The sequence below is a fragment of the Mytilus californianus genome, unplaced genomic scaffold, assembly GCF_021869535.1.
Source record: "Mytilus californianus isolate M0D057914Y unplaced genomic scaffold, xbMytCali1.0.p SCAF_8, whole genome shotgun sequence".
In the NCBI taxonomy this organism is placed as follows: domain Eukaryota; kingdom Metazoa; phylum Mollusca; class Bivalvia; order Mytilida; family Mytilidae; genus Mytilus; species Mytilus californianus.
Genome location: NW_026262734.1, coordinates 104,467,605 through 104,494,244, shown reverse-complemented (window position 1 = coordinate 104,494,244; position 26,640 = coordinate 104,467,605). Strand labels below are relative to the sequence as shown.

General features: G+C 33.0%; 1 protein-coding gene across 1 annotated transcript; it reads left to right on the top strand.

Moving 5' to 3' along the window:
* Positions 1 to 20,934: 20,934 nt before the first annotated feature.
* Positions 20,935 to 25,580, top strand: LOC127712416 (C-type lectin domain family 4 member M-like). Its single transcript, XM_052218852.1, has 5 exons — positions 20,935 to 21,114; positions 21,295 to 21,390; positions 22,052 to 22,134; positions 24,585 to 24,678; positions 25,290 to 25,580. Exons 2-5 carry the CDS (start codon positions 21,333 to 21,335, stop codon positions 25,529 to 25,531), a joined length of 477 nt encoding a protein of 158 aa, XP_052074812.1. The 5' UTR covers positions 20,935 to 21,114; positions 21,295 to 21,332; the 3' UTR covers positions 25,532 to 25,580.
* The last annotated feature ends 1,060 nt before the right edge of the window (positions 25,581 to 26,640 follow it).

The window sequence follows — 26,640 nt, the reverse complement described above, 5'->3', positions numbered from 1 at the left end:
AGAGGATTTCTTGCAATAAAATCAGTTAAAATCAACTTTCTGTAGTTTTGCGTATTTGCTGATAATAAAACTATAAATAATAGATCCTAAATTGACAATTTTTCCATCCTTCTATGAAAAAGGGATGGAATCCTCGATTCTGATTGGCTGAAAGTTCTTACTTCGACAACTGCTCTAAATGAATAATTTTAAAGTTTTTCACTGTATATTTCGAGTACGTTTCTCTTGCAATTTGCAGTTGTACAAGTGCAAAACAAAATTTCTTATTTTTAAAAGTTTTTATCTTACAACTTATAAAGGCAACTCGTAACGAGAACAGCGTTGGGGAGCATTGCAATTTCACGTTAATGCATGTTGATAAGTAATTAATCATTTAGAAGTGTCAATTCTGACAGCTTACACTGGCCAACCCACACAATGAACCCTCCCTGATGCACGGAGCAGTCAGTAATAATAAACATTTTCATTTTCTGTGAATTTTCACAAATTTTCACCCCCAGTTCTGATAAGATACCGTTGAAAATTGATGAATTATATTTTTGCATTAATTCAATCATTAAATGTCTCCAGTTTTATATCGATTGAAGCTGAAAATAAATAATTTGTGGTGAAAGAAAATTAAAAAAAAATATATTTCTAATAAACCAGACATTAATTTTTGTGAAGACATGTTCTAATTTTTTGTTTAGCATCTTAAATTAAAGAAAAAAATATACTAACATTTCTATAAAAAAAATATATTTCTTGATAATAAAATATGTACTTAAATTTTTGCATATTATTTAAACCTATATATCATAAACTGTAGATCTTGTAACATACAATTGCTTGGTTCTAATATTGGTCGCATGACGTTAATTAAACAAAACAGCAAATTTACTTGTTACATGATGAAATTATGAAAGAATTGAATTTTTAAAACACCTTTTAAAGAATGTTTACCTCCGTTAGTAACGGAAACGTTCACATCTTTATATGTTAGACATTAAGAAATGTAATCTTATGTAGAATTTTAATTAGTAGAGGACATTTCAAAAACTTTAGCCGATTTCGAGATGTAGTACTTTGAAATTAAAATGGTGATAACAATTCATAAATTTCGTTCCTCCGAAGCTCTTTTCTGGAATAACCTTCATCAGTAACGCTCAAACCTAAATATGTGAAAGCAAGGGATGTGTATATAAATACGTAGTGCTCAACGTTAGGAAAGGGGCCTAAAAAGGAATTGCCAAATTCATCAAAAGTCAAAAGTGTTAAACATGTAAAATATATTTGTTTGCATGGAAAATAGATAAGATATCGTTATTTCATGATATAAAGCAATTTAAAAAAAGTTGATTTCATATGATTAATACTTCTTAAACAGAATATTTTCACAGTTATGTATATCAATACATAAATCACATTTTGTTTCTGACCCCTGAAATTATCAACAAGGGAGGAGGCGACGCTACTTATAAATAATCCAAGACTAGAGACGGGCTTCCTGACCCAAGTAATTACAATCATGGTGGCATCAACGGGACACAGAAAATGTATGTTTGACGTGTTAAAAGTTTACGTCAAATCTCAAAGACGCATAAATATTTAGATGATGTAGTTTTTATCGGTGACAAAATTGTCACGTTTGTAGGTTTTGTTGACCTGATTTTCGAGATGTTGATAGGTTTAAAAAGTGAAATATTTTTTATTTAAGTTAACTTAAAGTTGAAATATTTGGAGAAAACAAGGTTGTGAAATATATTTAACCGGAATTTATAGTAAAGGCAGACTATTAGAATGTACTTTTGATGAATTATCTGATTTCTATATTATTATTTATGATTTCATAAGAAATCCTAGCAAAGACCTTAATTGTCAAAGGGGATTTCAATATTCTATCTCGGACGGGTTTTTCGAATGTCTTTATACATATCTTTCATTCTTGACAAGCCATCATTTTAAAAGGCATAGAGAAATACGTGTACAATGTATACAATGAATAATGAAATAAAAATATTTCAAGATATACTCACTTTAGAAATAAATTTTAAAAAGGAGATGTGGTATGATTGCCAATGAGACAACTACCAACCACAGTTCATATGAAGTGGATGTAAGCAAGTATAGGCAACCGTACGGCCTTCAACAACGAGAAAAATCCATACCGTATAGTCAGCTATAAAAGGTACCGACATGAAAACTATGAAACAATTCAATAGAGAAGACTAACGGCCCAATTTATAAAAAAATAATATGACAGACATGAAAAAACGACAACCACTGAACTACAGGCTCCTGACGTGGGACAGGCACATAATGAATGTGGTGTTGTTAAACATGCAAGTTTGAAGGTACTACCCCCCCCCTTAACCTGGGACAGTGATAGGAGAATAGAGGACGGGATTGTGGTAGCGACAATTGGAACATATCCGTTGTCAACTGTGAAACAGATATTCCATAACAGTCAACCAATTCGTGATGGCGTCCGTAGAATTTACGATGCGAGGATTTTAACTTCACCACTTTGAACTCTTTGTATAATAGCTTCCTTATGAGCAGCAACCCTCTTTCAAGAAATACAAGTCCTTTAATGTCGTATCAACTGGGAGATATATATATTCCATATGCAGTCGCTGCTGGAATGATGCTACATAGAAATGGAAGGTTCACAATTGGAAAGCTAGAATCGTCTATTTTGTCGTAAAGTTTTGTTTCCAATCGACCCTCATTGTCAATTTCTATCTGGATATGAGGCAGACTTAACTGTATCTGGTATATCCTTTATCTCAAGTTCGGTGGGATGGATGTGGTCAACACAGTCACCAAAATTTGAATTATTTAGTGAGAGACCATCATCTATATAGAGGAAAGTGAAGTTAAAGGATAATGCTTACTTCTTTTCTTTGATTGTTTGTTGAAAAACACGTTCTCAAAACGTAACAAATATGTTGTCAATCGAGAAATCAAGCATCTTGATAATGTCAGTTTCAGAGAATGTTTTGTTTGAATCACAGTGATTTCTTACAAAGTACGATTTATCCCTCCCTAAGACTAGATACTTGTACACAAGTTGGCCATTCTTTTTTATGAAGCAAAGCAGGGCCAACCCTTTCAACTTATCTTTTAGTTTGGAATGTGCAATACTTGTGGCTAGTGTGGAAAAGTTAAATGCTTTAATACTATTGCAAGATGAAAGTCTTAGATTGTATGTACTCTAAAAGATCTTTGCAATTTTGTAGTATCCACATCTGATTCACGCCACCTCTAGAATAGGTAGTTTCACAATAACTTTGAAGCCCAGCTTTGATTGCTAATACGATTGATGTTAATAATTTAGAAAGAGGTTTCGTGGAGCACTTGGAAGACCAAGTTTGTAAGGACATTTATGTAATTTAGGTATCCAATACAATGAAGGAAGGTCCAGTTCTTCATCTTTGGTTGAAATTCAAAAGGAACACAGAACAGACCTATGATCATCCAGGATTTGCTCCTTTACACGTGTCGTTAGGGTATATGTTGAGTTTCCAAGTGAATTGTCGATACCAAATTAATTTATCAAGCAGTTTATGTAATGTGGTTTTACCTAAAACGATGTTGTTTTTGGGCTTTATCTGCGGGGACAACATAGTTGTCATAGTGGTAGGACAGGTGTTTTGCAACATATTTTAAATTATTTGGTCTGTACAGTTGTGGGATAATTTAAAAGTAAAAAAAAAAACATATTGCCGTCAACCATTTATAAAATTTAAAATTTTTAGTACACGCCTACACAGTACTGTTCATTTGCAAAATAATTAGTTCCATCAACAAATTTGAATGAAGTTCTGAAATAAATAAGAATTTGGACGGTCACACAGATGAAAGGACTGATAGAGACCCATGGACCTTTCGCAAATGAATCCATGTACTTGCTTAACATATGTTTTAAATAAGGGTATGGTGGACGAGTGGTCTAAGTAGTTCATCTACTGTATCACTGAGGTTGCGAGTTCAAATCCCGCACGTGACAGGTGCGTTTAACTCCAAACTTAACTGACTAGGATTGCCAGTTCTTACTGCCGAAGGTCGGTGGTTCTCTCTGGACCCCGGCTTCCTCCACCAATAAAAACTGTCCGCTGCGAAATTGCCAATAGTGCTGAACGTGGCGTTTACACAAACAATCATTCTTACATACGTTAAAGGGTTTTGCTTTTAAATGTTTCTTTAATTGTATTTCGTACCAGTATACATGATGTTTTACAAATTATATGCTCTTTACTTTAACTCGCGTGCATTCATATTGGAACTTTCTGGAAAAAATCCTGGAAAATTTCGCAGAATAACATTTGCTTTTGTTACTATATACAAATGTGATATTGTTGGAAGCTGTGACTGATATTGAACATGTGATTGGAACAAATATACAGAGGACATTGACCATACCTTTGTGTGGCCTTTTAATATATTGTAAGATTAAAGCCGATCTTGGTGCACGAGAACATATAATTTTTTATCATTGATTGATGAATTGTAATTTACTTATAATGTCCGACGAAAAATGTTACATGCATATTCAGGACGAGAACAAATTAACAATAAGTACAAAAGGTAGGTTTTGCAGGGCGTAAGACACCATAAAATGAGGACATGTTGGATAATCCCTTTCCAAATGGACGTGACTGCGTATTTATACATCCCGCATAGCAAAAGGAGCGTTCCCTTGCGGATGGATTCATTTCTTTAAGACAGAGAAACTTATATCAATGTCTATATTCCATGGTACTCTCGTAGCTCAATTGTTTTAAATATGTAAATAGTTTTAGAGAAAACATTGATCGTAACACTACAAACCAGTAAAAGTCTGAAATGGCCTATATCTGTACTCGACCAGTCTGAATTGGTCTGAATTTTACTTAATATTACTCGACCCAGTCTTAACCATACTCGACTGTACTGATTTGTACTTGACCCTTATATTTGCTATTGAAAATAGTCTAAACTATTACTCGACCAGTCTGAAACAGTCTTAACCCAGTCTGGACCAATACTCGACCAGCTCTCGACCTATTTTTTTCAGTCTGAACCATACTCGACCAAAGGTCTGAACAATACTCGACCAGTCTGAACCATACTTGACCAAATAACCTCTTCTTTATAATTTTGATTGTTTAAATAACTTTCTCTTTAACTTACATGACAACAGCCACAATTAAATAAAGATATATATAAAAACATTTTTTACATTCTTTAATAATACATGATTCTCTTAGATTTGGCAAATCGAGATAGTTAAATTATCTAATTTTAAAGTCTGAGTCTTGTTAAATAAAAGACTTTTTTTACCTGAAAACCACACCTATACTGAGGGTTATAAAACCTTATTAAAAATAAGGTGCTTTTTGTTTGGCATGTGTTTTTTTTTTAAACAAAACTTGATTTTCCTAAATTCCTAAATAAAAAAACGAATGTAGGACAGAAAGTCACAGGACAAAAAGTCACAATTCAGTTTTGAGGTTATTTTTCTTTGAACAATAGAACACTTATTTTTAAAAAAACATTTTTGTATTTTTCTTGAAACAATATCAATAATGATCAAATAATTGTTAAGAAAACAAAATTTTACAATGTCTTGGTACTTAAATGGCTTCATGGTGCCAAGAAATATATCCTTTGCATGATTAAAATTTTATAAATCTTTATTTATCAAATTCAGTCATATGAACAATTTCCTAAACTGTAAAATGAATATGTGTCATAAAAAGTAAACATTTCAAGATCTTTCTCATAAATATTCAATCAATTGTATACAAATTATTTGTGACTTTTTGTCCTATCAAATTTGTGACTTTCTGTCCTGTGACTTTTTGTCCTGTGACTTTCTGTACTTAGGTTTCATGGTTATATACAATAGTTATATAACTATCTTTTTAATGAGGTAACAACAGCCAACAAAATCACTGACATTGTTTAACCTTATATCAGAAATATATCTATTCCTATTCATAATTTGGGATATATATATATTTTAAAAGGGATAAAAAATTCAAGAAATGAATAAAATTTTTCTTCTGATTAGGGGTAAACTATAAAGTAATATATCCTGCACACTGATTAAAAAGATCACACCTGGTCAGAGAGTAATAAATTTTAAATAACATCCATTGAAAATTACAACATCCTGTAAAACTTAAATAACAAGGCCTTTGAATTCACTAGATAAGTAATACACGAGTTTAAGAAAAATATGGTTTTCTTTTTACCTGTAAAACACCTGTACTGAGGTAATTAAACCATTAAACCTTATTAAACTGCTTCTTGTATGCCCTGTCTTTAATTTTGACAAAACGTATTTAAATTTAATTAAAATAAATTTCTACTGCAACTTTGGAATACATTTCCTTTTTTAAAAGGTTATCAAGGATAAAAAGATGAAAGTTTTATTATTATTATTAGATTAAATTTTTGATTTTACAAAACAAAGGTGTCAATTCTAATTTATTAAGTTGCTTTATATACTATTTTATATATATTTTGATAAAAAAAAAATTGAATAACATTTAAGATATTTGAATAATGGTTGAAAGTTATAGTATTTTTGATGCATAAATCAATGTGAACATGATATCATGTATATGAAAATTCATTTAACGAACTTAATTTATTACATGATATTTTTTTAATCCAACCAGAAATTTGATCACCTTGTTTTATTTTAATTTTAAATGTGATATACATTTTATATATATATATATATATGAATAACAGTTCCTAAATTAATGAAAAAATAATATAGATAGATACAAAAAATAGGTCTAGGTTGGTTAAGACTTGGTCGAGTATGGTTCAGACTAGGTCGAGTATGGTTCAGACTAGGTCGAGTATGGTTCAGACTAGGTCGAGCATGGTTCAGACTTGGTCGAGAATGGTTAAGACTATGTCGAGTATGGTTCAGACTCGTATAAAATGGTTAAGTACTGGTCGAGTAAAGGTCGAGTACAAGTTCAGACTGTTTAGTATGGTCCAGACTACAGTCGAGTAATATCAAGTAAATTTCAGACCAATTCAGACTGGTCGAGTAAAAATCAGTTCAGTCGAGTACAAATATAGGCCATTTCAGACTTTTACTGGTTTGTAGTGTAAAGAAGGTAATAGAAAATGAAAGGATATGGAGTAAATGTACATTAGACAAAATTGCACACAATACATAGAAAACATAGAAAATTATCAATGAACAAGGCTTTTATTCCTGTTCTTCATCTTGACAGTTGATGTAGGGTCTTCAACAATGAACGAATCATTCATACCCTACAACAAGGTCAAGACGGCCCCTAGCGTCGACTTAAGCGGTACTATTGATAAAAATAAACCACAGTTCACCTTCTTGCTCCCCACCCGCCTCGGAGTGCCAATTTCTGCGATGTTTGTGTACGACGGTTCTCCAGTCGAAAGCACCAGGGATACAAGAAAAAAAGTGCAATAATTTTGAAAGACATCGATCGCCGCTAAAATATGCCTTGAAGTTACACATGTCGGGAGCGGTCAATGAATTACATAATTTATAATTACGGGCGAGGTTTTTCAACATTTATTTGTCATACATTGCCCAACAAAAGACCAATAATTTCGAAACAACAAATAATAGACAATACATATAAAACTAAAAAAACAAATGATAGACAGCACGGGGCACATCGAAATATATGTAAGAAAACCTAGCAGTTTAAAATAGTATGAAAGGGCAATATACAAAACAGATGACCAGACCAGTATTTTGAAGAAATTTAACCAAACATGAAATTTTGACGGTGTATTAATATGAGAAATTCTCACATGAACAAAACTTCACACCATAACTATATTTTATAAGAGCATACACCTCATTTATCGTGTTTTATTTGATTTGTTTTAGCTAGAGTTAAATCCTTGATAGTCTCTTTTATCTATACACATGCTGTATATTGATGTATCTATTTTCAAAGACTGTATGGTCAACAGTTCATTCTCCTCTAAAGGCACCAATAAGAAATTATCAAGCTATTTCTTGGGAAATTTGTTTGATGTGTATAAGAATTTTATTAATCTAATCAAGAACGCATAAAGGGCATCATTTACAACAATATTATGCACAATATGATTTGAAAAAAGAAAAACTAGATCCTAAGATAATACTATCATGTTATGGACAGGATCAGAGCCTACATGTAACACATCATGTGTCTTACATAACTATTACAATAATTTCATCATAATTAAATATTATTTTATATATTTTGTATCTACCTGGATCTTAATTCTAAACACTTAATAATATAATTGCCTAGGCACATAAGAGTTGGTAAATGCTCATTTGGGTAATTCTTTAAAATTAGTACAAAAACTGTTTACTTTATCCCATAATAATTTTCTCTGTTCGTTATATAAAGGACAACTTACTGTAAAATGGGTCTCATCTTCAATAGAATTTGATCCATGTGATAGGCAGTGATGACATAGACGCTGAGTTCTCTCTATGTATTTTTTACTATATCTATCTTTCTCAATTTTAAGATCATGTGCACTTATTCTCATTTTACATATAGCTCTAGTTTAGTATGACGTCCATTATCACTGAACTAGTATACATATTTGTTTAGGGGCCAGCTGAAGGACGCCTCCGGGTGCGGGAGTTTCTCGCTGCATTGAAGACCCATTGGTGGCCTTCGGTTGTTGTCTGCTCTATGGTCGGGTTGTTGTCTGCTCTATGGTCGGGTTGTTGTCTGCTCTATGGTCGGGTTGTTGTCTCTTTGACACATTCCCCATCTCCATTCTCAATTTTACTTCTTATATTAAAATCTTTAATTGATAAATAAGCCTCCTTTACGAAGTCAGTCTTGAGGTTGAAATAATTTTCTATTACCTTGTGATAAGGTATCAGATCTTTGTATATATATGTCAATCGCATATTACCCCCCCCCCCCCCCCCCCCCAAAAAAAAAAAAAATACATATTATGTCATATATATACTATTACATATCTACTTCATAATAAATTGGGATGATGGTTTCATGCGACCAAACAGACGATAATGTACAGTCAATTGGAAAATGGCAGCTACACACATTAAAATAACTCATCGTCATATGAAAAAAACAAGAGAACACCAAGAGCGAAATCAAAAACCATTAGCCATATAAAAACAGACAACACCATGGCCAAAAGAAAGACGACCGAAAAGACAAAAAAAAAAACAATCACAAAACATTACATCCACGCAAAACCGAAGTACACATCAGGTGTTCGGGAAAGGTGAGCAGGTATTGCTCCACATGTGGCATCGGTAAAGTTTAATCTTTATTTACCTCATATCAAGAAAACATATATTATCGAAAAAATGAAATAAAATGTTCAGTTGGCAGGCTTGAAGGTTGGTATACCGACATGTTGTCAAATGTCTGTATAATTTGTTATGAAAAAGCGCGCTCACATTTCACACATTGATCAAAATAAATGAACGGAAGAAATTAATTAATTTTTTAGATATTTATGCCGAATTCGTCCAGGGTAAAAATACCTCAGACATTTTGATAATGGTTGGTAAAGAAGTTGATATATAATTTTCGACGTAAGTAAGAGTAACTTGAAAGTTTTATAAACATAATGAACTTCGTACATTCTTTATCAGATAAGATTAAGCCTTTAAACTTTCTTCATGAAGACAAAGTAGTTCATCTGACGCTTTTCACTTTACGTTTAATGTCCTGTTCCAATCATTTGTACGTTTTACATAATTTGGTTCTACAGAACTTGACAGTCCTGTCAACAGTTTAGCAAACAACAGGGAACCAGTCAAGATAAATCCACTCAGAAGCAGAGCGACACGACGCACAAGATATCATCCTTCATTAAAATGAAACCCGACTCTGTTTTGTGATTATTGTCTGGTACGAAACATTTGTACTGTTTACTGAGTCAACAATTAAGGTCTCTGATACAAGATTACGATGTTTGTATCTAAATAAATATCCCTGGTTTTGTCAAAAGACATCGTTCTGTTTCATGATATCATAACTAAACAACAACTTTTGCTGTGTGAGGTTTAGTTTGAAAAAGGGTAATAGATTTTCAGACAACGACCGCATGAAGTTCCATTCATATTTTTATTTCAATTAGCGAAAAGAAACTTCATTTCTCACAAAAAAAAATTACATTTTTTCTCAATAGTTGATTTTCCTGTGAAACATAAGTTAGAAAGTTTAAATTTTGAAAAAAATAATAATTACGTTTTAAAGAAATATTATTAAGTAGTTTTGCAATGCTGTTTTTGAAATAAAGTACCGCGGTCATAAATGGTCGACTGCAACAGACATATTTAGCACGTGGAGCGCTGACAGATTCCCGCCGTTTTATACAGTTATCGTTTTACAATATGAGATATTGGGACTTGAAAAAACATTTTACAAGTTAAACATTTCCGCTTCATTTGAAAGAATAATAGTCCATGACATGTTATTGTCGAAGTACCTATGAAATTCAAAACGTAAGAATGTGAAAGATTTGCGTTTGTGTAAATTCAGAAGCCAAGAAATTGGAAAGCGGTAATAGAGAAATTTTTACTTCTTTAATTTATTTGAAATATTCTTTTGACGAAATATTTGTAATTGTCGAAATAATTAAGTCTTTTTGAGTTTGTGTTTTGTAGTCTTTTATGTGGTAATAATGGGAAAATAAATAAAACATGTTGGCCAGGGTTGATATGAACAGCGTGCATTTTTCGTATTCAGGAAACGGTAATGATACTGGACAACACTCTTTATTTTATAATGACAATTTCTACATTAAAATATATATTGAAATAAACGACTATCAACGTGCAGCTATACTATATTTATAAATAAGAAATACTCAAAATTATGTTAAATTGACCATTGCAAAAATACGGGGAAAACAATATAAAAAAAGATTCCTTATGTGTAGACTTAAACAACATTATTCCTATATACAATGTAAATATATGCACGTCTTCAACAGTCTTGTGTTTTTTCATCCGTTTTTTTAATTGTAAAAATTGTAAAAATTGGATCAATGTATTACTGTACTGTATTAACGATGACATGAAACCTCCAAGCTTAGCAAATAATTTCATCAAGAACTGCAAATAAAGATATGTAAGCTCGTCGTCCAAACTTTTTCTTTTATTAAACAAATATTCCACTGGGTTTTTTTATCGTAGGAAAATATGTCTATTAATTTTATATCATCCACAGAATTACAAACTAAAATATTTGACAAAAAAACACCAATTATGGTTCTTTTAGATTACCAATGTGGCAAGATATTATACTATAAGCTATATAGTGTGGTTAAATTTTAGTGGCAATTTTTTCATGCATATCTGCTAAAACGAATATGAGAGTTATTACGGTCTGTAGTGTGTCGACCTGGGAAATGGCACCACAAGGACTTGATAAGATAAGCCTTTTATTTGGCTCTCAGCTTATGAAAAAAAATATTATAGTAAAATATTACGCCTTTATGATCTATCTTAAATGTTATAATTTTTTTTTCTTTTTAGATATTTGCATGATTGAAGCACCTAATGTAAATGAAAAGAAAATTGTTTTAAATACCTACTTTAAAAGGGACTTAGGTCATCAACATGGATGGACCGCAAAAATCAGGGGAAAATTTGTTGAACTTATAGAAACATTTCGGTATGTATTTGTAGATAGCAAGTCCGTACATTTGCTGTATTGTGCAGAAGTATATTCTCAAACTCCGATAGAGTGGCGACGTTGTTTTGCTTAAACATAAACCACAATAGCGTAAACTGATCCGCCATTCCATCTAAAGCTCAGCCATAAGTGAACACAACAGGTGTCCAGTTTACACAGTAGTCTAGCAGAGACGATGTTATTACTGTTTCGGAGTTTGGTAGTTTCTCTGTGTTGTCAATTTTTATGTTTACATCATATATGCAAAATAGTTGAAAAACTAAAATGAAACTAATATCATTTTCTTTTGAACATATTTCATTTGTTTTATAGGAAAGATAAAAAAATAGGGCTAGTAGTGGTGTAAAGACGTATCAGTAAGGATACATAATTTTGACAAAAACTACCCAAGTGAAAACTTATAATAATAATAATAATAATAATAATAATAATAAAAATGACATTGATAAAGAGAGTAACTCAAATAGAACTTGTACAATTTTCTTTGAGGCATTCAAACAAAATACATGCAAACAGTACACATTCAACAGTAAAAAATAACATGCATTTTATAAAATCATTCATACATCACAAATGATGACTAGGGAATAAAAATATGGTCATTTTGATGGGGCGTCTATTTGGCTGTGCGGGATCTACAACTACGCAGCCACGTCCGGTCATAATGGGGACGTTAATTCCTATGCCTCGTGTTAAAACAGTGCCACGGTCTCTACACGTTAGAAACCATTGCAACAACTTTTTGAGGAATCCGTAGGTGGCCTGTTGCCAGGCAAAATGTCTGTCCCTATCCAATATACCCTCATTTTCAGTGGCAGTCCAAAATTCCCCGAACTTCATTCCGGACGACCTTTATTACATTAATTGCTACATGTAACTTGTTCATGAATGAAAAAATTTGCCACTGGACGTTAAGCAACCAACAATCAATCAATCATAAATCAAAATAGCAAAAAAAATGAAAAATTCATATTTTAATCAAAAATTGGTTTTATCATTTGAATTTATTTGTCTTACAATAGTATATCCGAGAATGTTTCTTGAATAATTCAACATTACAACAAGGTTTCATTCGGAATAGTAAACCAATCCATACCTTGTTTGCAGAATAATTTTCAACCGTTTGGGTGACATATTGCAATTAGGAGGCTACTTCATGACGTCATAATGACATCATGAAACAGACATTGCACTAAAATTAAAAATCATTGCTCTTTCCTTAAATTTTAGATTTTTAGAATACTAACAAATATGAAAAATTAGACCCAAAAGAGAACAATTATATATCATTTCCACGTTTAAAAATCGTGATTTACCATCACCAATTCATATTCCCAAAAAGTAAAGTACCTCTACGTACAATAAAACCTTTTGTTTATACAAAACTAGTAATGATTGATTTTTCATGTACAACGTTAATGTATAAATCTATGTCAGAGGAACATGACAAATGAAATTGCTGAGAAAATTAGTATAAGATAAATGCTTCTTATATATGAATTAACGCGAGATTATCGTTATGTTTGTCAACACGTGCCTGATTGTCTGTAGATATTTGGTATTTGCTTCCGTCGCGTAATGTATTGTAACATGCATTTTTGTTTAATAGTGACGAAAACTGCTTAGGTATGATATACGCACAATGTTTCGTCTGTCTAGAATATACAAGTAATATTTCTAACATTTTTTTTATATTTTCACACGTTTGCATAATTTCTAAAGTTCTGTTTTATTTACATGAAAGAGCTCTAGATATATACTTTTACTCATAATGGAGATGTTGTTCAACAGATGCCAAACACAGGAAATCATATATAAAAAACAAAGATCAACACTGATATCTGCATTTGCGATTGTTACAAAGACAATTTAATCATTGGCGATACAATTAAATATGCCCTTTTCAACTGAATTTTATAGTATATAGTTTGTTCTTACGTTGTGCTGTTTCACCACTGTCCCAGGTTAGGGGAAGGATTGGGCGCCCCCGAACTTATTTTACCCCGCAAAATTCTGTATGTGCCTGTCCCAAGTCAGGAACCTGTAATTAAATGGTTGTTGTTTGTTGCTGTATATCATATTTGTTTTTCGTTTATTGTTTTATACATAAATCAGGCTGTTAGTTTTCTCGTTTGAATTGTTTTACCATTTTTCATTTCGGGACGTTTTGTAGCTTGCTATGCGGTATGTGTTTTGCTAATTGTTGAAGGCCGTACGGTGACCTTTATAGTTGCTAACTTCTACGTCATTTTGTTTCTGGTGGAGAGTTGTCTCATTAGCAATCATACCACATTGTCTTATTTTTATAGACAACACACGAGACAATCGTCCAGTAGAGGATATTAATAACATTTTGAGTCTTCTTAAAAGTTAATTAATTAGAATTTCTTCAAAGGCAATCGCTGAACGTTTTGACACGATATAAAAACTTTAAACTTCTCATCATCAACATGGTCGCCATCATGCTTCATGTAATATGTGAAGGCTACTTGCTTTCATTTCGTGTAAATAAAAAAGAATCAGGATTCAATTCTATATTGAAACATGGGTTACATCATCACAAAAACAGCGGGTTTTTTTGTCAGCATGCAGCCCTAGTCGAGAAACATCGTAGTAATTACTGTCACTTTATTAGAAACAACTATTTCAAATATGTATACCGATGCAGAAATATTTAATTTGATTGACAAAATATTTGTTTTTTGATTTATATTTTAACAAGCAGTTGGTTTTTACCTTAACTAATTGGGCACAACTTTGAATTGCCTTATTCTTGCATTAAAATTGCAGGATCTTTCTAATGATACATATTCGAACGAGCATTATATCTATCTAAGTGAACTTTCTAAAAGAAAACTACTGAGAGAAGAAAGTTTGCTTCATATGCTTTGTATTGAAATCCAATTCGACGGACAACTCAAAACTAGTTTATATTTTACAAATGTTATGATTTCAGTTTTCATATTGTGAAATTCCTTTATTTTTAGTAGTAATACTGCCTGTCCTATAGCTTTTGGTTTATGCGTAACTCAGTTGATACGGTGTGTCAGTGTATGCTCTCTTTTTTACGAATTCATTCAAATTGATAAACGCTATCTTAAAGAAAAGGACTACTCATCATCATCCTCGTCGTCGTCGGCGTCGTCATCATTGATTTGTGTAATTGTGACGACATTTTGATACATGCTCCCTTTGTCTGTTGAATCGAAGAAGTAGTAATATAAGTTTAGAGTAGAGTATATTAATTTAGTATAATTATCGCCATACCACAACTGTTTTGCCTGAAACAAAAACAAATGCATTCCGTTATCATCTACTCTATCTAAAAACGCATAAAAGATTTAGAGTATATATTAATAAGACAGCAACCAAACAACTCCAAAAACCAGGAAGACATCAAAAACTAGACTTAATTTCTAGATATGGCGCATGCAAAGCGATCTTTAGATAATTAAAAGAAGACTGATACTGTTGAATGGATAAAATTAAATAGAGTTCACTGGAGCAACATTTACAAAATTTACATTTGTACAATATCAACAGGGTCAACACGATGATTTCATAACCTACACAATATTTCCCCAGTTTAAACAGCAATTTACCGAGTCATCACAGAATTTACCGAGTCTACACAACATATTCTACGTCCAAACCATTTACCGAGTGTACACAGCAGCAAAAAATCCCAACATTTATATAATTGATAGAGCACTTACCAGATCTTTACAATATTCATCAAATTTAGCACCAAAATCATATATAAAAATATGAAATAAGAGGGCAATTTACTTATACTTTATAGGGAATTATTAACTAAATCAGTATTTCTTCTTAAAAAGTATACCAGAGACAACAGGGAATTCAGGCATTAGGAAGAACAATAATTCATTATAGTTAGGCGACGACCATTCATCTTGTGTGTTCATGTGTCTTAAGGGGCAAACAGTTTTTGTTATATTTTGATAAAAAAAAAAACTGTTTTTCAATCATGCAGGAACAAGAACTATTTTTTAAATCAATGTATTTTTTTAAATAGGAAAAACACAATTTTATTCATTTCCTCTTCCGAACTTTTTCTTATAAAATTAGAATCAAACAATTTACAGAAATAAACCAACAAAAGATGGTAGGTTCGTGCCTTCCTTGCTATAACATTTGCTATTGTTTATCGTCGTGGTTACGCTGAGCCGCCTTTCTGTCGTTTTACGCCAAAGTTACCTTTCCCTTCCGTGGGAAACTCTTACCTGCGCTAAATCATATCGACAGCACAGATGCTACACTTTATGATATATATATATAGTAATGTCTTATGTATAACAGTAGCTTACACTGTGCGTGAAAAATGCATTGTTTTTAAATTTTACGGATATTGGACATGCAGTCTTGGTTATTGGGGTAATAGAAGAGATATTTGTAGCTCGTATATCTCCTATAGTTTAGCGTTTTTACGCATCCCTGGCTTTCAAATGTTTAGCTTTCCTCATAAAGGTGAATCCTGAAAAGCGTATCGGACGCACGAAATTTATAAAGTTTTTATTTCAGTTTTTTTGTACTCTTTATTATTTGTTTTATTTTAATTAAAACTTTTTATCACCCAACATGTGTTTTTTTATAAGGTCGATAGTTATGAAACTTGCAATACAATATGTATCATCTGAAATATTCACAATACAGTATACATGTTTAAAACATGCAATATACAAAGCACACTTATTTGGAAATGGTTTATACATACGATAAAGGCAAAACAAGACAATTCGCTTTCAACAATCATCATATCCTTCAAATAAACTTGAGCTGATATGTTAACGACATCATCAAAGAGGAATTACTCAAATGATATTAATAACGATAGCTCACAGGCGAAGACATATGGTGTTTAAAGGGAGGTAAATCAAATTGCATCACGGATTGTTCTTTTCTCGCAGGACAGCACGATACACATAAGTTATGCAATGAGTACCACTTTACTGTCTGCAAATAACCACTGCTTGCAATGAACGAATTTTACTGAACTGATATCGGACTTTCAAGGTAATACGACCCGGAGGTTTGACTGGGGCTAAAGCCCCCGTCACACTAGACTAAGACCATGAAGATCCCACCACGATCAATAAAAAAATAAGATCGCGGTGAGATCGTGGTATGGTCGGCTTGAATATTGAATATTTCATAGTTTTCAAGTTCATACCACGACCTTGCTATGATCCTGATAAGATCCTGCTACGATAGTAACACGTTCTAGTTACGATCTTGTCACGCTCTTGCTACGTCTAATAAGACCTTACCACGACTTACACGATCTCTGTACGCTTCTACCAAGACCTTCCCGATCGCATTACGAACTCAATACGAGTCTACTACGATCGAACCACGACTCCACTACGTTGTCACTACGCTCTAGAATATGGCTTCATCAAATAAGTTCTGAACCCAAATACGACGTCACCCAAGATGAAGTATGGCATGTTCAGATCGTCATTAGGTAAAAAAGGGATCTGTTTCTGGAAATAAAATAGTCTTTCCTTCCAAAACACTCCTTAAATTCTGCCACATTGTAAGTCAGGGCGTCCGACATGGAACCATATCCTCCTACATCTATCCATAAATTTTTTTAGTCTGCATCCACCAAGGCAAGGAGCACTAATGAAAATAAACCTTTATAGTTATGAAACAAGGATCCGTTTTAGGCGGTCTTCTAATAGCAACATGCTTTCCATCGAGTGCGCCACAAGCGTGTGGCACGTTCCATCTTCTTTGAAAATCTTTTGGTTCTGTTGGACAGGATATGATTTCATCTTTATATTCCTGTAATAAGAGTACTTATAGTATTGCGCGCGACTCTGAAATCGTACTGAAGGGTTGGATACCTATCACCAGAAGTTAAGTGCCTAAAGGTTATAGCAACTTTCAGACCAGGATCTAGTGCCTTTCTAAATCGGGTGTCTATCTTTTGAATTTGAGGACTTACTCTGTTCAAAAGTTCATCAAACATTTCTGGAGGCATCCTTAAAATATCAAAGAATGACTGTTGATCCTCCATTCTTAATCCTTTCATAAGTCGGTCGTAATGCCCAAACTGGAGTCTTCTTTCAACAGAAAGCCAAGGGCGCACCAAACAGGACCTAAGCTGTCTAGTATGTCTTCTCCTTCTTCTATAACTAAAAGTGTAGCCTGATCAGCCAAATCGATACAGTGCAGCTGTATTAAAGATTGCAGAAGTAGGTTTTGCTCATGTGTAACCATGGTTGAACTACAGGTAGGAGTTATTGCATCCGTTTTTTTATATATCAACAGAATGAGATCGTGCAGTTATCGTGGCTAGGACGTAGTAGCATCGTAGTAAGGTCGTACTTAGGACGGCAAGTGCTTAATAGCAGCGTACTATTGTCTTCCTAATAGTATAATCGTAGCAATATATCGTAGTAGAAGCGTAATAAAGACGTAGTGAAATCGGGATAGTCGCAGTGAAATCGTAGTAAGGTCGCAGCGAAATCTTTTCCATTGGCTTCCCGATTGCACCATGATTTCCAATACGATGCTTCTACGCCCATCCCGATCTTACTACGTCCTTACTACGACCTTTCTACGCTTCTACTACGACTAGTTTTGGCCACGTCTGCACTACAAATGTTTTGAGCATGTTCAAAGTTGGTTGTGGACCTCAACGATCACGAAGACCTTGGCACGTCCTTACAACGACAATCACGATCTTACTACGATTTCCAAAATTTTTCAGAATTTCTTAGGTCGAAGCGGGATCGTGGTCCTAGTGTGGGGGTATAAGAGCTATGGTTAACTCTTGACTTATATTACCCGACAGTCACATCCATGCTCGAGAGGGGCGTCCGTTTTGGCTGTATGGGTGTATAAACACACAACCACGTCCAACCTGAATTAGGACGTTAAATATGATGCCTCGTGTAGGGAGAGTGCCACGTTTTCTGCACGTTGCATTTCCCGTGGTTTCAAACATCATTCATGTAATATTTGTCACTTGACGTTAATCAACCATCAATCAATCAATCGTAACAATTAAGTAAATCACACTCTGAATTTAAATATTATTGGAACTAAACATAATTTATTCATTCTGGACGATTTTCAGTGCTACATTCTATCCTAAACTTAAATAAAATGCTCCGCGGGGCGCATCTTGATACGACCGCAGATGTCGAACCCTAAACAGTTGGGGCAAGTATGGACACTACATTCAAGCTTGATACAGCTCTGAATTTGGATTGTGATTAAATATTTGACACAGCATGGGTTTCTGATCCAGAATGAATGTGGTCAAAGAACTGAAAAATATGAAATTGGACTTTTACCTATTATGGTTCAATGTCCCAAATCTAAATACACGATTAGATTCAGCATATCCAAGTACACCAATAATTTAATTTATTCATTTACAAATGGACAATATTAGCTAAGTTTTTAAAATGCTCCATAAAGGAATTTAGTTTAAGCTGTAATTGGTAGGAAACCTTTTATTAAATCAATTAATAATTTGTTTGGTGTATGAATATTGCTACAAGTTGGGTACAGATGGATGTGTATGGTAGTGGAGGTTTATTTGTCATCAATTAATGATTGAAGTTTTTAAACATATTGTGACTTTGGGTGATGGGAAAAGGGAGGACATTCATTTTTTCTTGGCATTGTTAAACTGTTATCATTTAGAAACTAATATTGATATTTAAGCAATTTTAAGAATGAATAATATAGTGGAAATGAAATGCAGAATAAAATTATATCTAAGTTAAAAGGATAGTAGAATTATATTATAATGAACTGAAGATTTTTACTTATTTTTTTGCAAAATAGTATAATAATATTGGATAAAATTGTGGCATGAAATTGGACATGAATTGGTAATTGTGGGTTATGGGATGGTAATTCTAAGTGGTTGGGATGTTATTTTGATTAGATTTGTGAATTTGTGGTTAGAATTGTTCTGAAAAGTGATATCAAAAGGTGATATTAAGTGTTTTAGAGTGGATTATCATTAAATTGATATTGGAGTTATTTCCCTTTGAAGAGAAATGTCAATATGGAGGAAATTGTTTTTAAGTATATATGGGAAATGATTAAATTATTATTGAAGTGGATTGATACATTTGAATGAGAATGGAATTTTCAACCATAGGAAATCATTTAAATACATGCTAACAATCTTAAAATAAAACAATGCATGACCAATAATCACTAAACTTAATATATCTGAATTATCAAAATTCTTAGTAACATTTAAAAATAAAATGATAGCTTCTCATTTGCATATCACTCCAAAGATGAACTTTAAACGTTGTAAGGGAGGTAACTCTTAATGTAAAAAAAACCAAACAAATGACATTGATTAAATATATGCAATTCAGCATAGCAAAAACCCCTACCATTCAAATGTTGTTGAAATCAAACAAAGTTTAATTTTGGACCCTTTGAACCCTGATTGGACCAATTTGAAAAATGGGCCCAAAATCCAAAATCTAAATACATTATTAGATTCAACGTATTGAGATCAATCAAAGTTAAAATTGCATCCTACTTTTGACCCACCTGAAAACACGGCCCGAAATAAAATCTAACTGTACGGTAAGATTAAGCATATTAAAGAACACCAACATTTCAAGATTATTTAAACCCTATTGACATTTGTCAGAAATAAGCAATTCAAACAAAGTTAAACAAATTGCTTGTTTTGTTACCCCTTTTTGGCCCCTAATTCCTAAGCAGATACGGCCATCACCCCCAAATTCTATCCAATCTTTCTTTTGTGGTATGGAACCTTGTTTTACAATTTCATAAAATTATACTCAAGTTATTGTCCGGAAACCACTATATTTATATATCTAATAAATAATGACCAGTAGGGTGCAATCAGATGCTGCTATATTTTGACTGTCAATGTTCTGTTACTTAAGTTTACAGTATGGGTTAAAATTGTTTATTGACAAAGGCAATACGGTGCCATATAATTTTTTTTCTTCATCGACCTTTGTTCCTGAAATATTCCTTTTTGCACTCAAAATGTCCTTGAGGAATATCAAGTCTGATTGATTAAAACGCAAAATATTGAATTTGAGAAAATATCATTGTATTGTTGTATAACATTAATTTTACGTGCGTAAAATGTTATAATTTAATAATACCAAACAGCGGCATGTTTACAGGATATATATTAGATAAGCGACGCCCTATCTTGTTCCTTTGTTAATTGAATGTTTTCCAATGTTACTATACTGCGTCTTATTTTGTTGAATTTAAAATAGAGTATTTAGCTGTTCTTTATGCTATTTCGTTTATGTTGGCATAAAATACTACGATATGAAGTGTACATAATGAATGTGGTTATATTTTGTGCGTATTTCATGACTGAATAATCTTTATAAACAGCCTCTTTATCGGGAGGAATATGTAAGACTAGCATCTCTTGGATCAGGTAAGTAACATCACTACTTTAATATATCCAGGTTAAAATCATCGAGATTGAGTTTACAGATACTAAAAACGAAAGCTACTTTAATTCCAATACTTTGAACAAACAAAATCGTAGCATTTGTTATACTTATAATTTGAATGTTGTTTCTTGAAGTTAGTTGACTATTATTCTGTTTTTCAGTTTTACAGTAGAAAGTCATTCTTCATACTGACTCTAGAATGGAAATTAAAATTCTGTTGTTTTGCACTGCTATGGCATTTAACACTGTATTAGCAGGTACTTATCAACACTTATCCTTTATTTCCGAAATTTAAAATACTAATGTTATAAAAAATACTTGAAATTTGAATGTAATTTGAAACTAAGGGTATGATGTGGCAATGATTTGTAATACTGCTTGGCACATTTCATTCCCATGTACATGTTATAACGTGACCGAAGAGAGTGAATAACTACTAGGGAGTTTAACGACCTTCACTTCCCATGAGGTTCTCGCACTGTCGGTCGGAGTGAATAAGAGAGGGAACATTCCAATGTTTCAAACTTAATACTTAGATCACATACAGAATGGAATATGAGAAAGTTTGATGGCAGTGTTATGGGTGTATGTGTGTGTGTGTTACATAAGCAATTTCAAATTTGTAGGGGTTGTTGATATACATACACTACACAACAACAAAATCAATTCATTTTACTAAATTGTTTTTTTTTAAATATTTTTCAAGGAATGAGCTTTATTTTCTTTACATTTTATACGCAAAATGCAAAAAGAAAATAAGCCAAACTTGCACAAAAAAAAAAGAAGAATAAAATAAGACTATATTTTCATGTATATAAAAATACATGTGTGTCAATAAAACATTTTCTAAAAAGTACGATGTCTAATATATCTTTTCACCTTTGATTTCATTAAAGTTTGTTATTTTTCTGTTAACAGATAATTGTAAAGCACCCTACGTGAGGATAGGAGATGGCTGTTACTTTATAAGTAACGACAAGGTGTCTGGAGATGCAGCATTTGTACGTATAAATAACTCACCAACAGATAGGTACATGTACTAATGCAACGTACTTTCACATACACTGATCGTGCACATTTGTATTAACTTGTAACTGGAAGATAGAATGCATACTTTACTTTACAAATATTTGTCGTGAATAGATAAGAGTATATAAATGCACTGGTCATGTGTAATATTGGTGTCTAGTCTGAGTATTTTTTGGCCATATTTTCCACGTCAAGAGAAAGGTTACATGGGACATACGTCAAGTGAAAGGTAATATAGGACATAAAACCAGGGAAAGGTTATATCTGATATACGTCAAGATAAAGATTTTAAGGGATATACATCTAAGAAAAGGTCACATGGGAGTTTTTGGACATATGTTAAGGGAAGGGTTAAATTGGGACACACGTCAATGGAAATGTTATACGGAACAAACTTCAATGGAACGGTTATATGGGACATACGTCAACTGAAAGGTTATTTGAGATCAACGTCAAGGCAAGGGTTATATGGGACATACGACAATGGAAGGGTTATAAGGAAAAACCTTCAACGGGACGGGAAATACGTCAAGTGAAAGGTTTTATGAAACATACGTCAAGTGAAAGGTTATATGGGATATACGTCAAGGGTAAGATAATTTTGGACAAGCGTCAATTAAGTGAAGGTTATATGAAACATACGTCAAGGGAATGCCGATTTGAAACTCAGAGTTGAAAATAATGCCAAGGGAAATGTAATATAGGACAAACGCCTAGGTTGAGGTTATACGGGACAAACGCGAAATGTTATATAGGACATACATGTACGTAAAGGGAGATATTATATCGGACATACGCCAAGGGAAATGCAATATCGGACATACATCAATGGAAAGGTTAATATGTCATATGACACAAACGTAAAGCGAAAGGTTATATAACACATACATCAAGGGAAATGTTATATGAGACACACGTTAATGCAATTTAAATCTGCTCATGACTAGAAAGTTGTGTATTAATGTGAAAAAATAGGCAAAAAGTAAAATAACAAAAATGCCGGACTCCGAGGAAAATTCTAAACGAAAAGTCCCTAAGCAAATGGCAAAATTATCAAACGAATGGATAACAATTGTCATATTCCTGACTTGGTACAAGCATTTTCTTATGTAGAAAATGGTGGATTAAACCTGGTTTTATAGATAGCAAAACCTCTCACGTGTATGACAGTCTCTACCGCTTATTGTTGATGGCCCTACGAAGACCTATAGTTGCTAACTGCTACATTATTTTGTCTATGGTAGAAAGTTTGTCTTCTGCATTCATGGCACATCTTCTTATTTTCATAAAGATATCGAAGCATGAACATCGTGTTTCTAAGTTTATGTACATTTATCATGTAGATTTAAAAGGACTGTTTTCTTAGCATCTTGTGTTCCTGAAAACCTCTGAGATGGTTCGTTATAGATAAAATAAAAATACATGGCTTACAAATCATTAAGTTATAAAGACGCTACCAATGAAAATAGACCCGAATAGGAATAACCTAGCTGTAACAGCTGCAGTTTAACCTCACAACTTTTGTATATACATGTCCGACGTCACGCAACATTTGTATATACATGTCCGAAGTCACGCAACTTTAGTATATACATGTCCGATGTCACGCAACATTTGTGTTTACATGTTCGACGTCACGCAACATTTGTATTTACATGTCCGACGTCACGCAACTTTTAAAAGAGATAACTGTATTGTATTTGAAGCTTTGCGGACGTCCGTCGGTAGTTTTACTGTCGCAAATTTAGTTATCTCTATTCTAATGCAAAACAAGTACATAATTCAATTTCAATCATTATTTCAGTGTAAAATTTTCATTAAAGAAAATCCCGCGAAAAGATGTAATCTTTTTTGGCTCCTAAACTAGGTGACGTCAAAGGTATGCTTCCGGCGTCAAACGTAAACACCGGGTGTTTTCTGGCTTCTTGACCGCTTCAGAATGTTATAAAATTTGATAAAAAGAAGATTTCTAGGTTCAACATGTGAGTTTTTTGCTTATTATTGTAGAAATTACATGTCAATACAGTCCGCAATTCAAAATGTCGGCTTCCTTAGTTACAGACAATGAGATAGAGAATTTTACGCTTACTGTCATCCAATCAGAACCATTGATACAAAATAACTTTATTAGAATTTTGTATATACATGTCCAACGTCACGCGACTTTTGCATATACATGTCCGACTGTCCGACGTCACGCAACGTTTGTATATACATGTCCGACGTCCCGCAACTTTTGTATTTACATGTCCGAAGTCAGGAACCTCCTCTGTGGTTATACTTAAAACGTCTTACAATTTATTGTTTTGTCTCCAATGATAAAAAAAAAATGATAAAAAAAATATCATGATAACAATTGATAAAATTAAATCTTTTTCTATTGTTATGAAACAACATTTTTTGTACATTTATGTTTACATAGGCACTCTGTGCGAAGAGAGGTGCTTATCTTGCTAATTTTGAGACCCTTGAGGAAGCCATGATCATGAAAATGGAACTACAGCAAAAGAATTCAGGTATAGGATAAACAAGTCACACACACACAACATTGATGCATTGCCAAATAAGAATATAAATAATAACCACAAATTTGGAAACTTAGGTTGTATATACTAAATTAAAGAATAAGATTGATTTCCTCCACCAGGTACGCTTGAAGCCAAACGCTCTGAAAGTTGTATAAACCAAAGGTGCCTCTATGTTATCAAATTACCAAAATTGTCAAAGATGAAATTAAATTGCTAAAAACCTCAAATAAACTGTGAACCTATTAAACATAGACGAGTGAATGGATTTTGTTTGTTTATGATTAAATATAACGGTTAATTAAACAGTATCAATCATTCATGGAAAGGGATACTAGTAACAGGAATTGCAAAAAATGCCCAACTATATAAATGACCTCATTTCCGAGCAACAATTGACTCCTCGGAAAAACAGACTTACAAACAAGGACAACACCAAACAGCATATGTTCTAGTATTTATACCACTATTCTTTCAATATGCAATGTACTAGTAAAATTACTATGCACTGACGTCTGAAAAATAAAACTTGTTGCCTTTCCATATTATCCAATCGGATATTGAGATTAGTTCATTTATCAAACTTTGTCGATTTCAAACAGGTCTACATTACTACGTGGGTGGAAGAAATATCAACCGGTACGTTACTGGTGGTGATTGGAGGTGGATTAAGAATGAACTGATGACAAAAATGACGTACTACGCCTTCGGTGACGGAGAACCCAATGGATCCATTGCATCTCCACAAGACTGTATGTACTTCTATGCTCTGAACATATATCACTTCTATAATGTCATGTGTGATAGTGGTACCAATATTGGAGGTTACATTTGTGAAAATTAAAGCCATTTCCTAAACTGTTATTCTTTATACAAATATATCATTTTGTTGATTTTTGTTTTCTATATGGTGTTAATCAACTTCTATGCTCCGGACAGATAACATACTATAATATCATGTGTGATAGTGGAAGCCATCTTGGAGGTTACATTTGTGAAAAATAAAGGCATTTATTAAACTGCTCGACTTACGTGTCATTCACAAATATATCATTTGTTGATGTTTGTGTTCTATAAGTGGTATGGATCAAAGTCAATTAGAGATATACGTCAATTAGAAAGCATCCCAACGACACAAATAAAAATAAAATTGAGAATGGAAATGGGGAATGTGTCAAAGAGACAACAACCCGACCAAAGAGCAGAAAACAGCCGAAGGCCACCAATGAGTCTTCAACACAGCGAGAAAATCCCGCACCCGGTGGCAGGCTTCAACTGGCCACTAAACAAAAATGTGTAATAGTTCAATGAAAATGGACGTCACACTAAACTCCAAAACATATAAAAATGAACTAAAATTGAGATCTCTACCCTCCCCCTTTACCTCTAGCCAATGTAGAATAAACAAACACACAGCAATACGCACAGTAAACTCAGTTTAAAAGAAGTCCGAGTCCGATATCAGAATAGGTAACAAAAGAAACTAAGAAAAATGACAATGATACATAAATTAACAAAGGACTACTAGCAGTTACTGACATGCCAGCTCCAGACCTCCATTAAACTGATTAAAAGGTTATGTCTTCATCATATGAAAATCAAGCACAATCCCTCCCGTTAGGGGTTTAGTATCATACCATCATACCATCATAAAATATATGAGAAGAACATAACCCGTATCATGCCAACAACTGGTTTTAGAATAAATATGTTTATTTCAGATGCAAAGACCCTAAGAGAGTGAATCAATATTAATACCAAAATATGTCATCTTTAATAACCTGACAACAGTATCGTAACTATATCCCTTCTGAATAAGTCTAAAGGTTTGGTTAGCTTTTGATGTGAATGTCGACATTTTTGTGCTTTGTATAGAATATTAATATCTACGTCCTTTGTCTTTATTGATAGTTGTCTAATTCGTATTTATAGCTTTCAATCGAGTGCGCCACA

Excerpts from the sequence above, each read along its gene's own strand:
- LOC127712416 (XM_052218852.1), top strand. The coding sequence starts at position 21,333 with ATGGAAATTAAAATTCTGTTGTTTTGCACTGCTATGGCATTTAACACT. Across the intron at positions 22,135-24,584 it reads TGTCTGGAGATGCAGCATTT|GCACTCTGTGCGAAGAGAGG; the intron begins GTACGTATAAAT and ends ATGTTTACATAG. Across the intron at positions 24,679-25,289 it reads ACTACAGCAAAAGAATTCAG|GTCTACATTACTACGTGGGT; the intron begins GTATAGGATAAA and ends GATTTCAAACAG.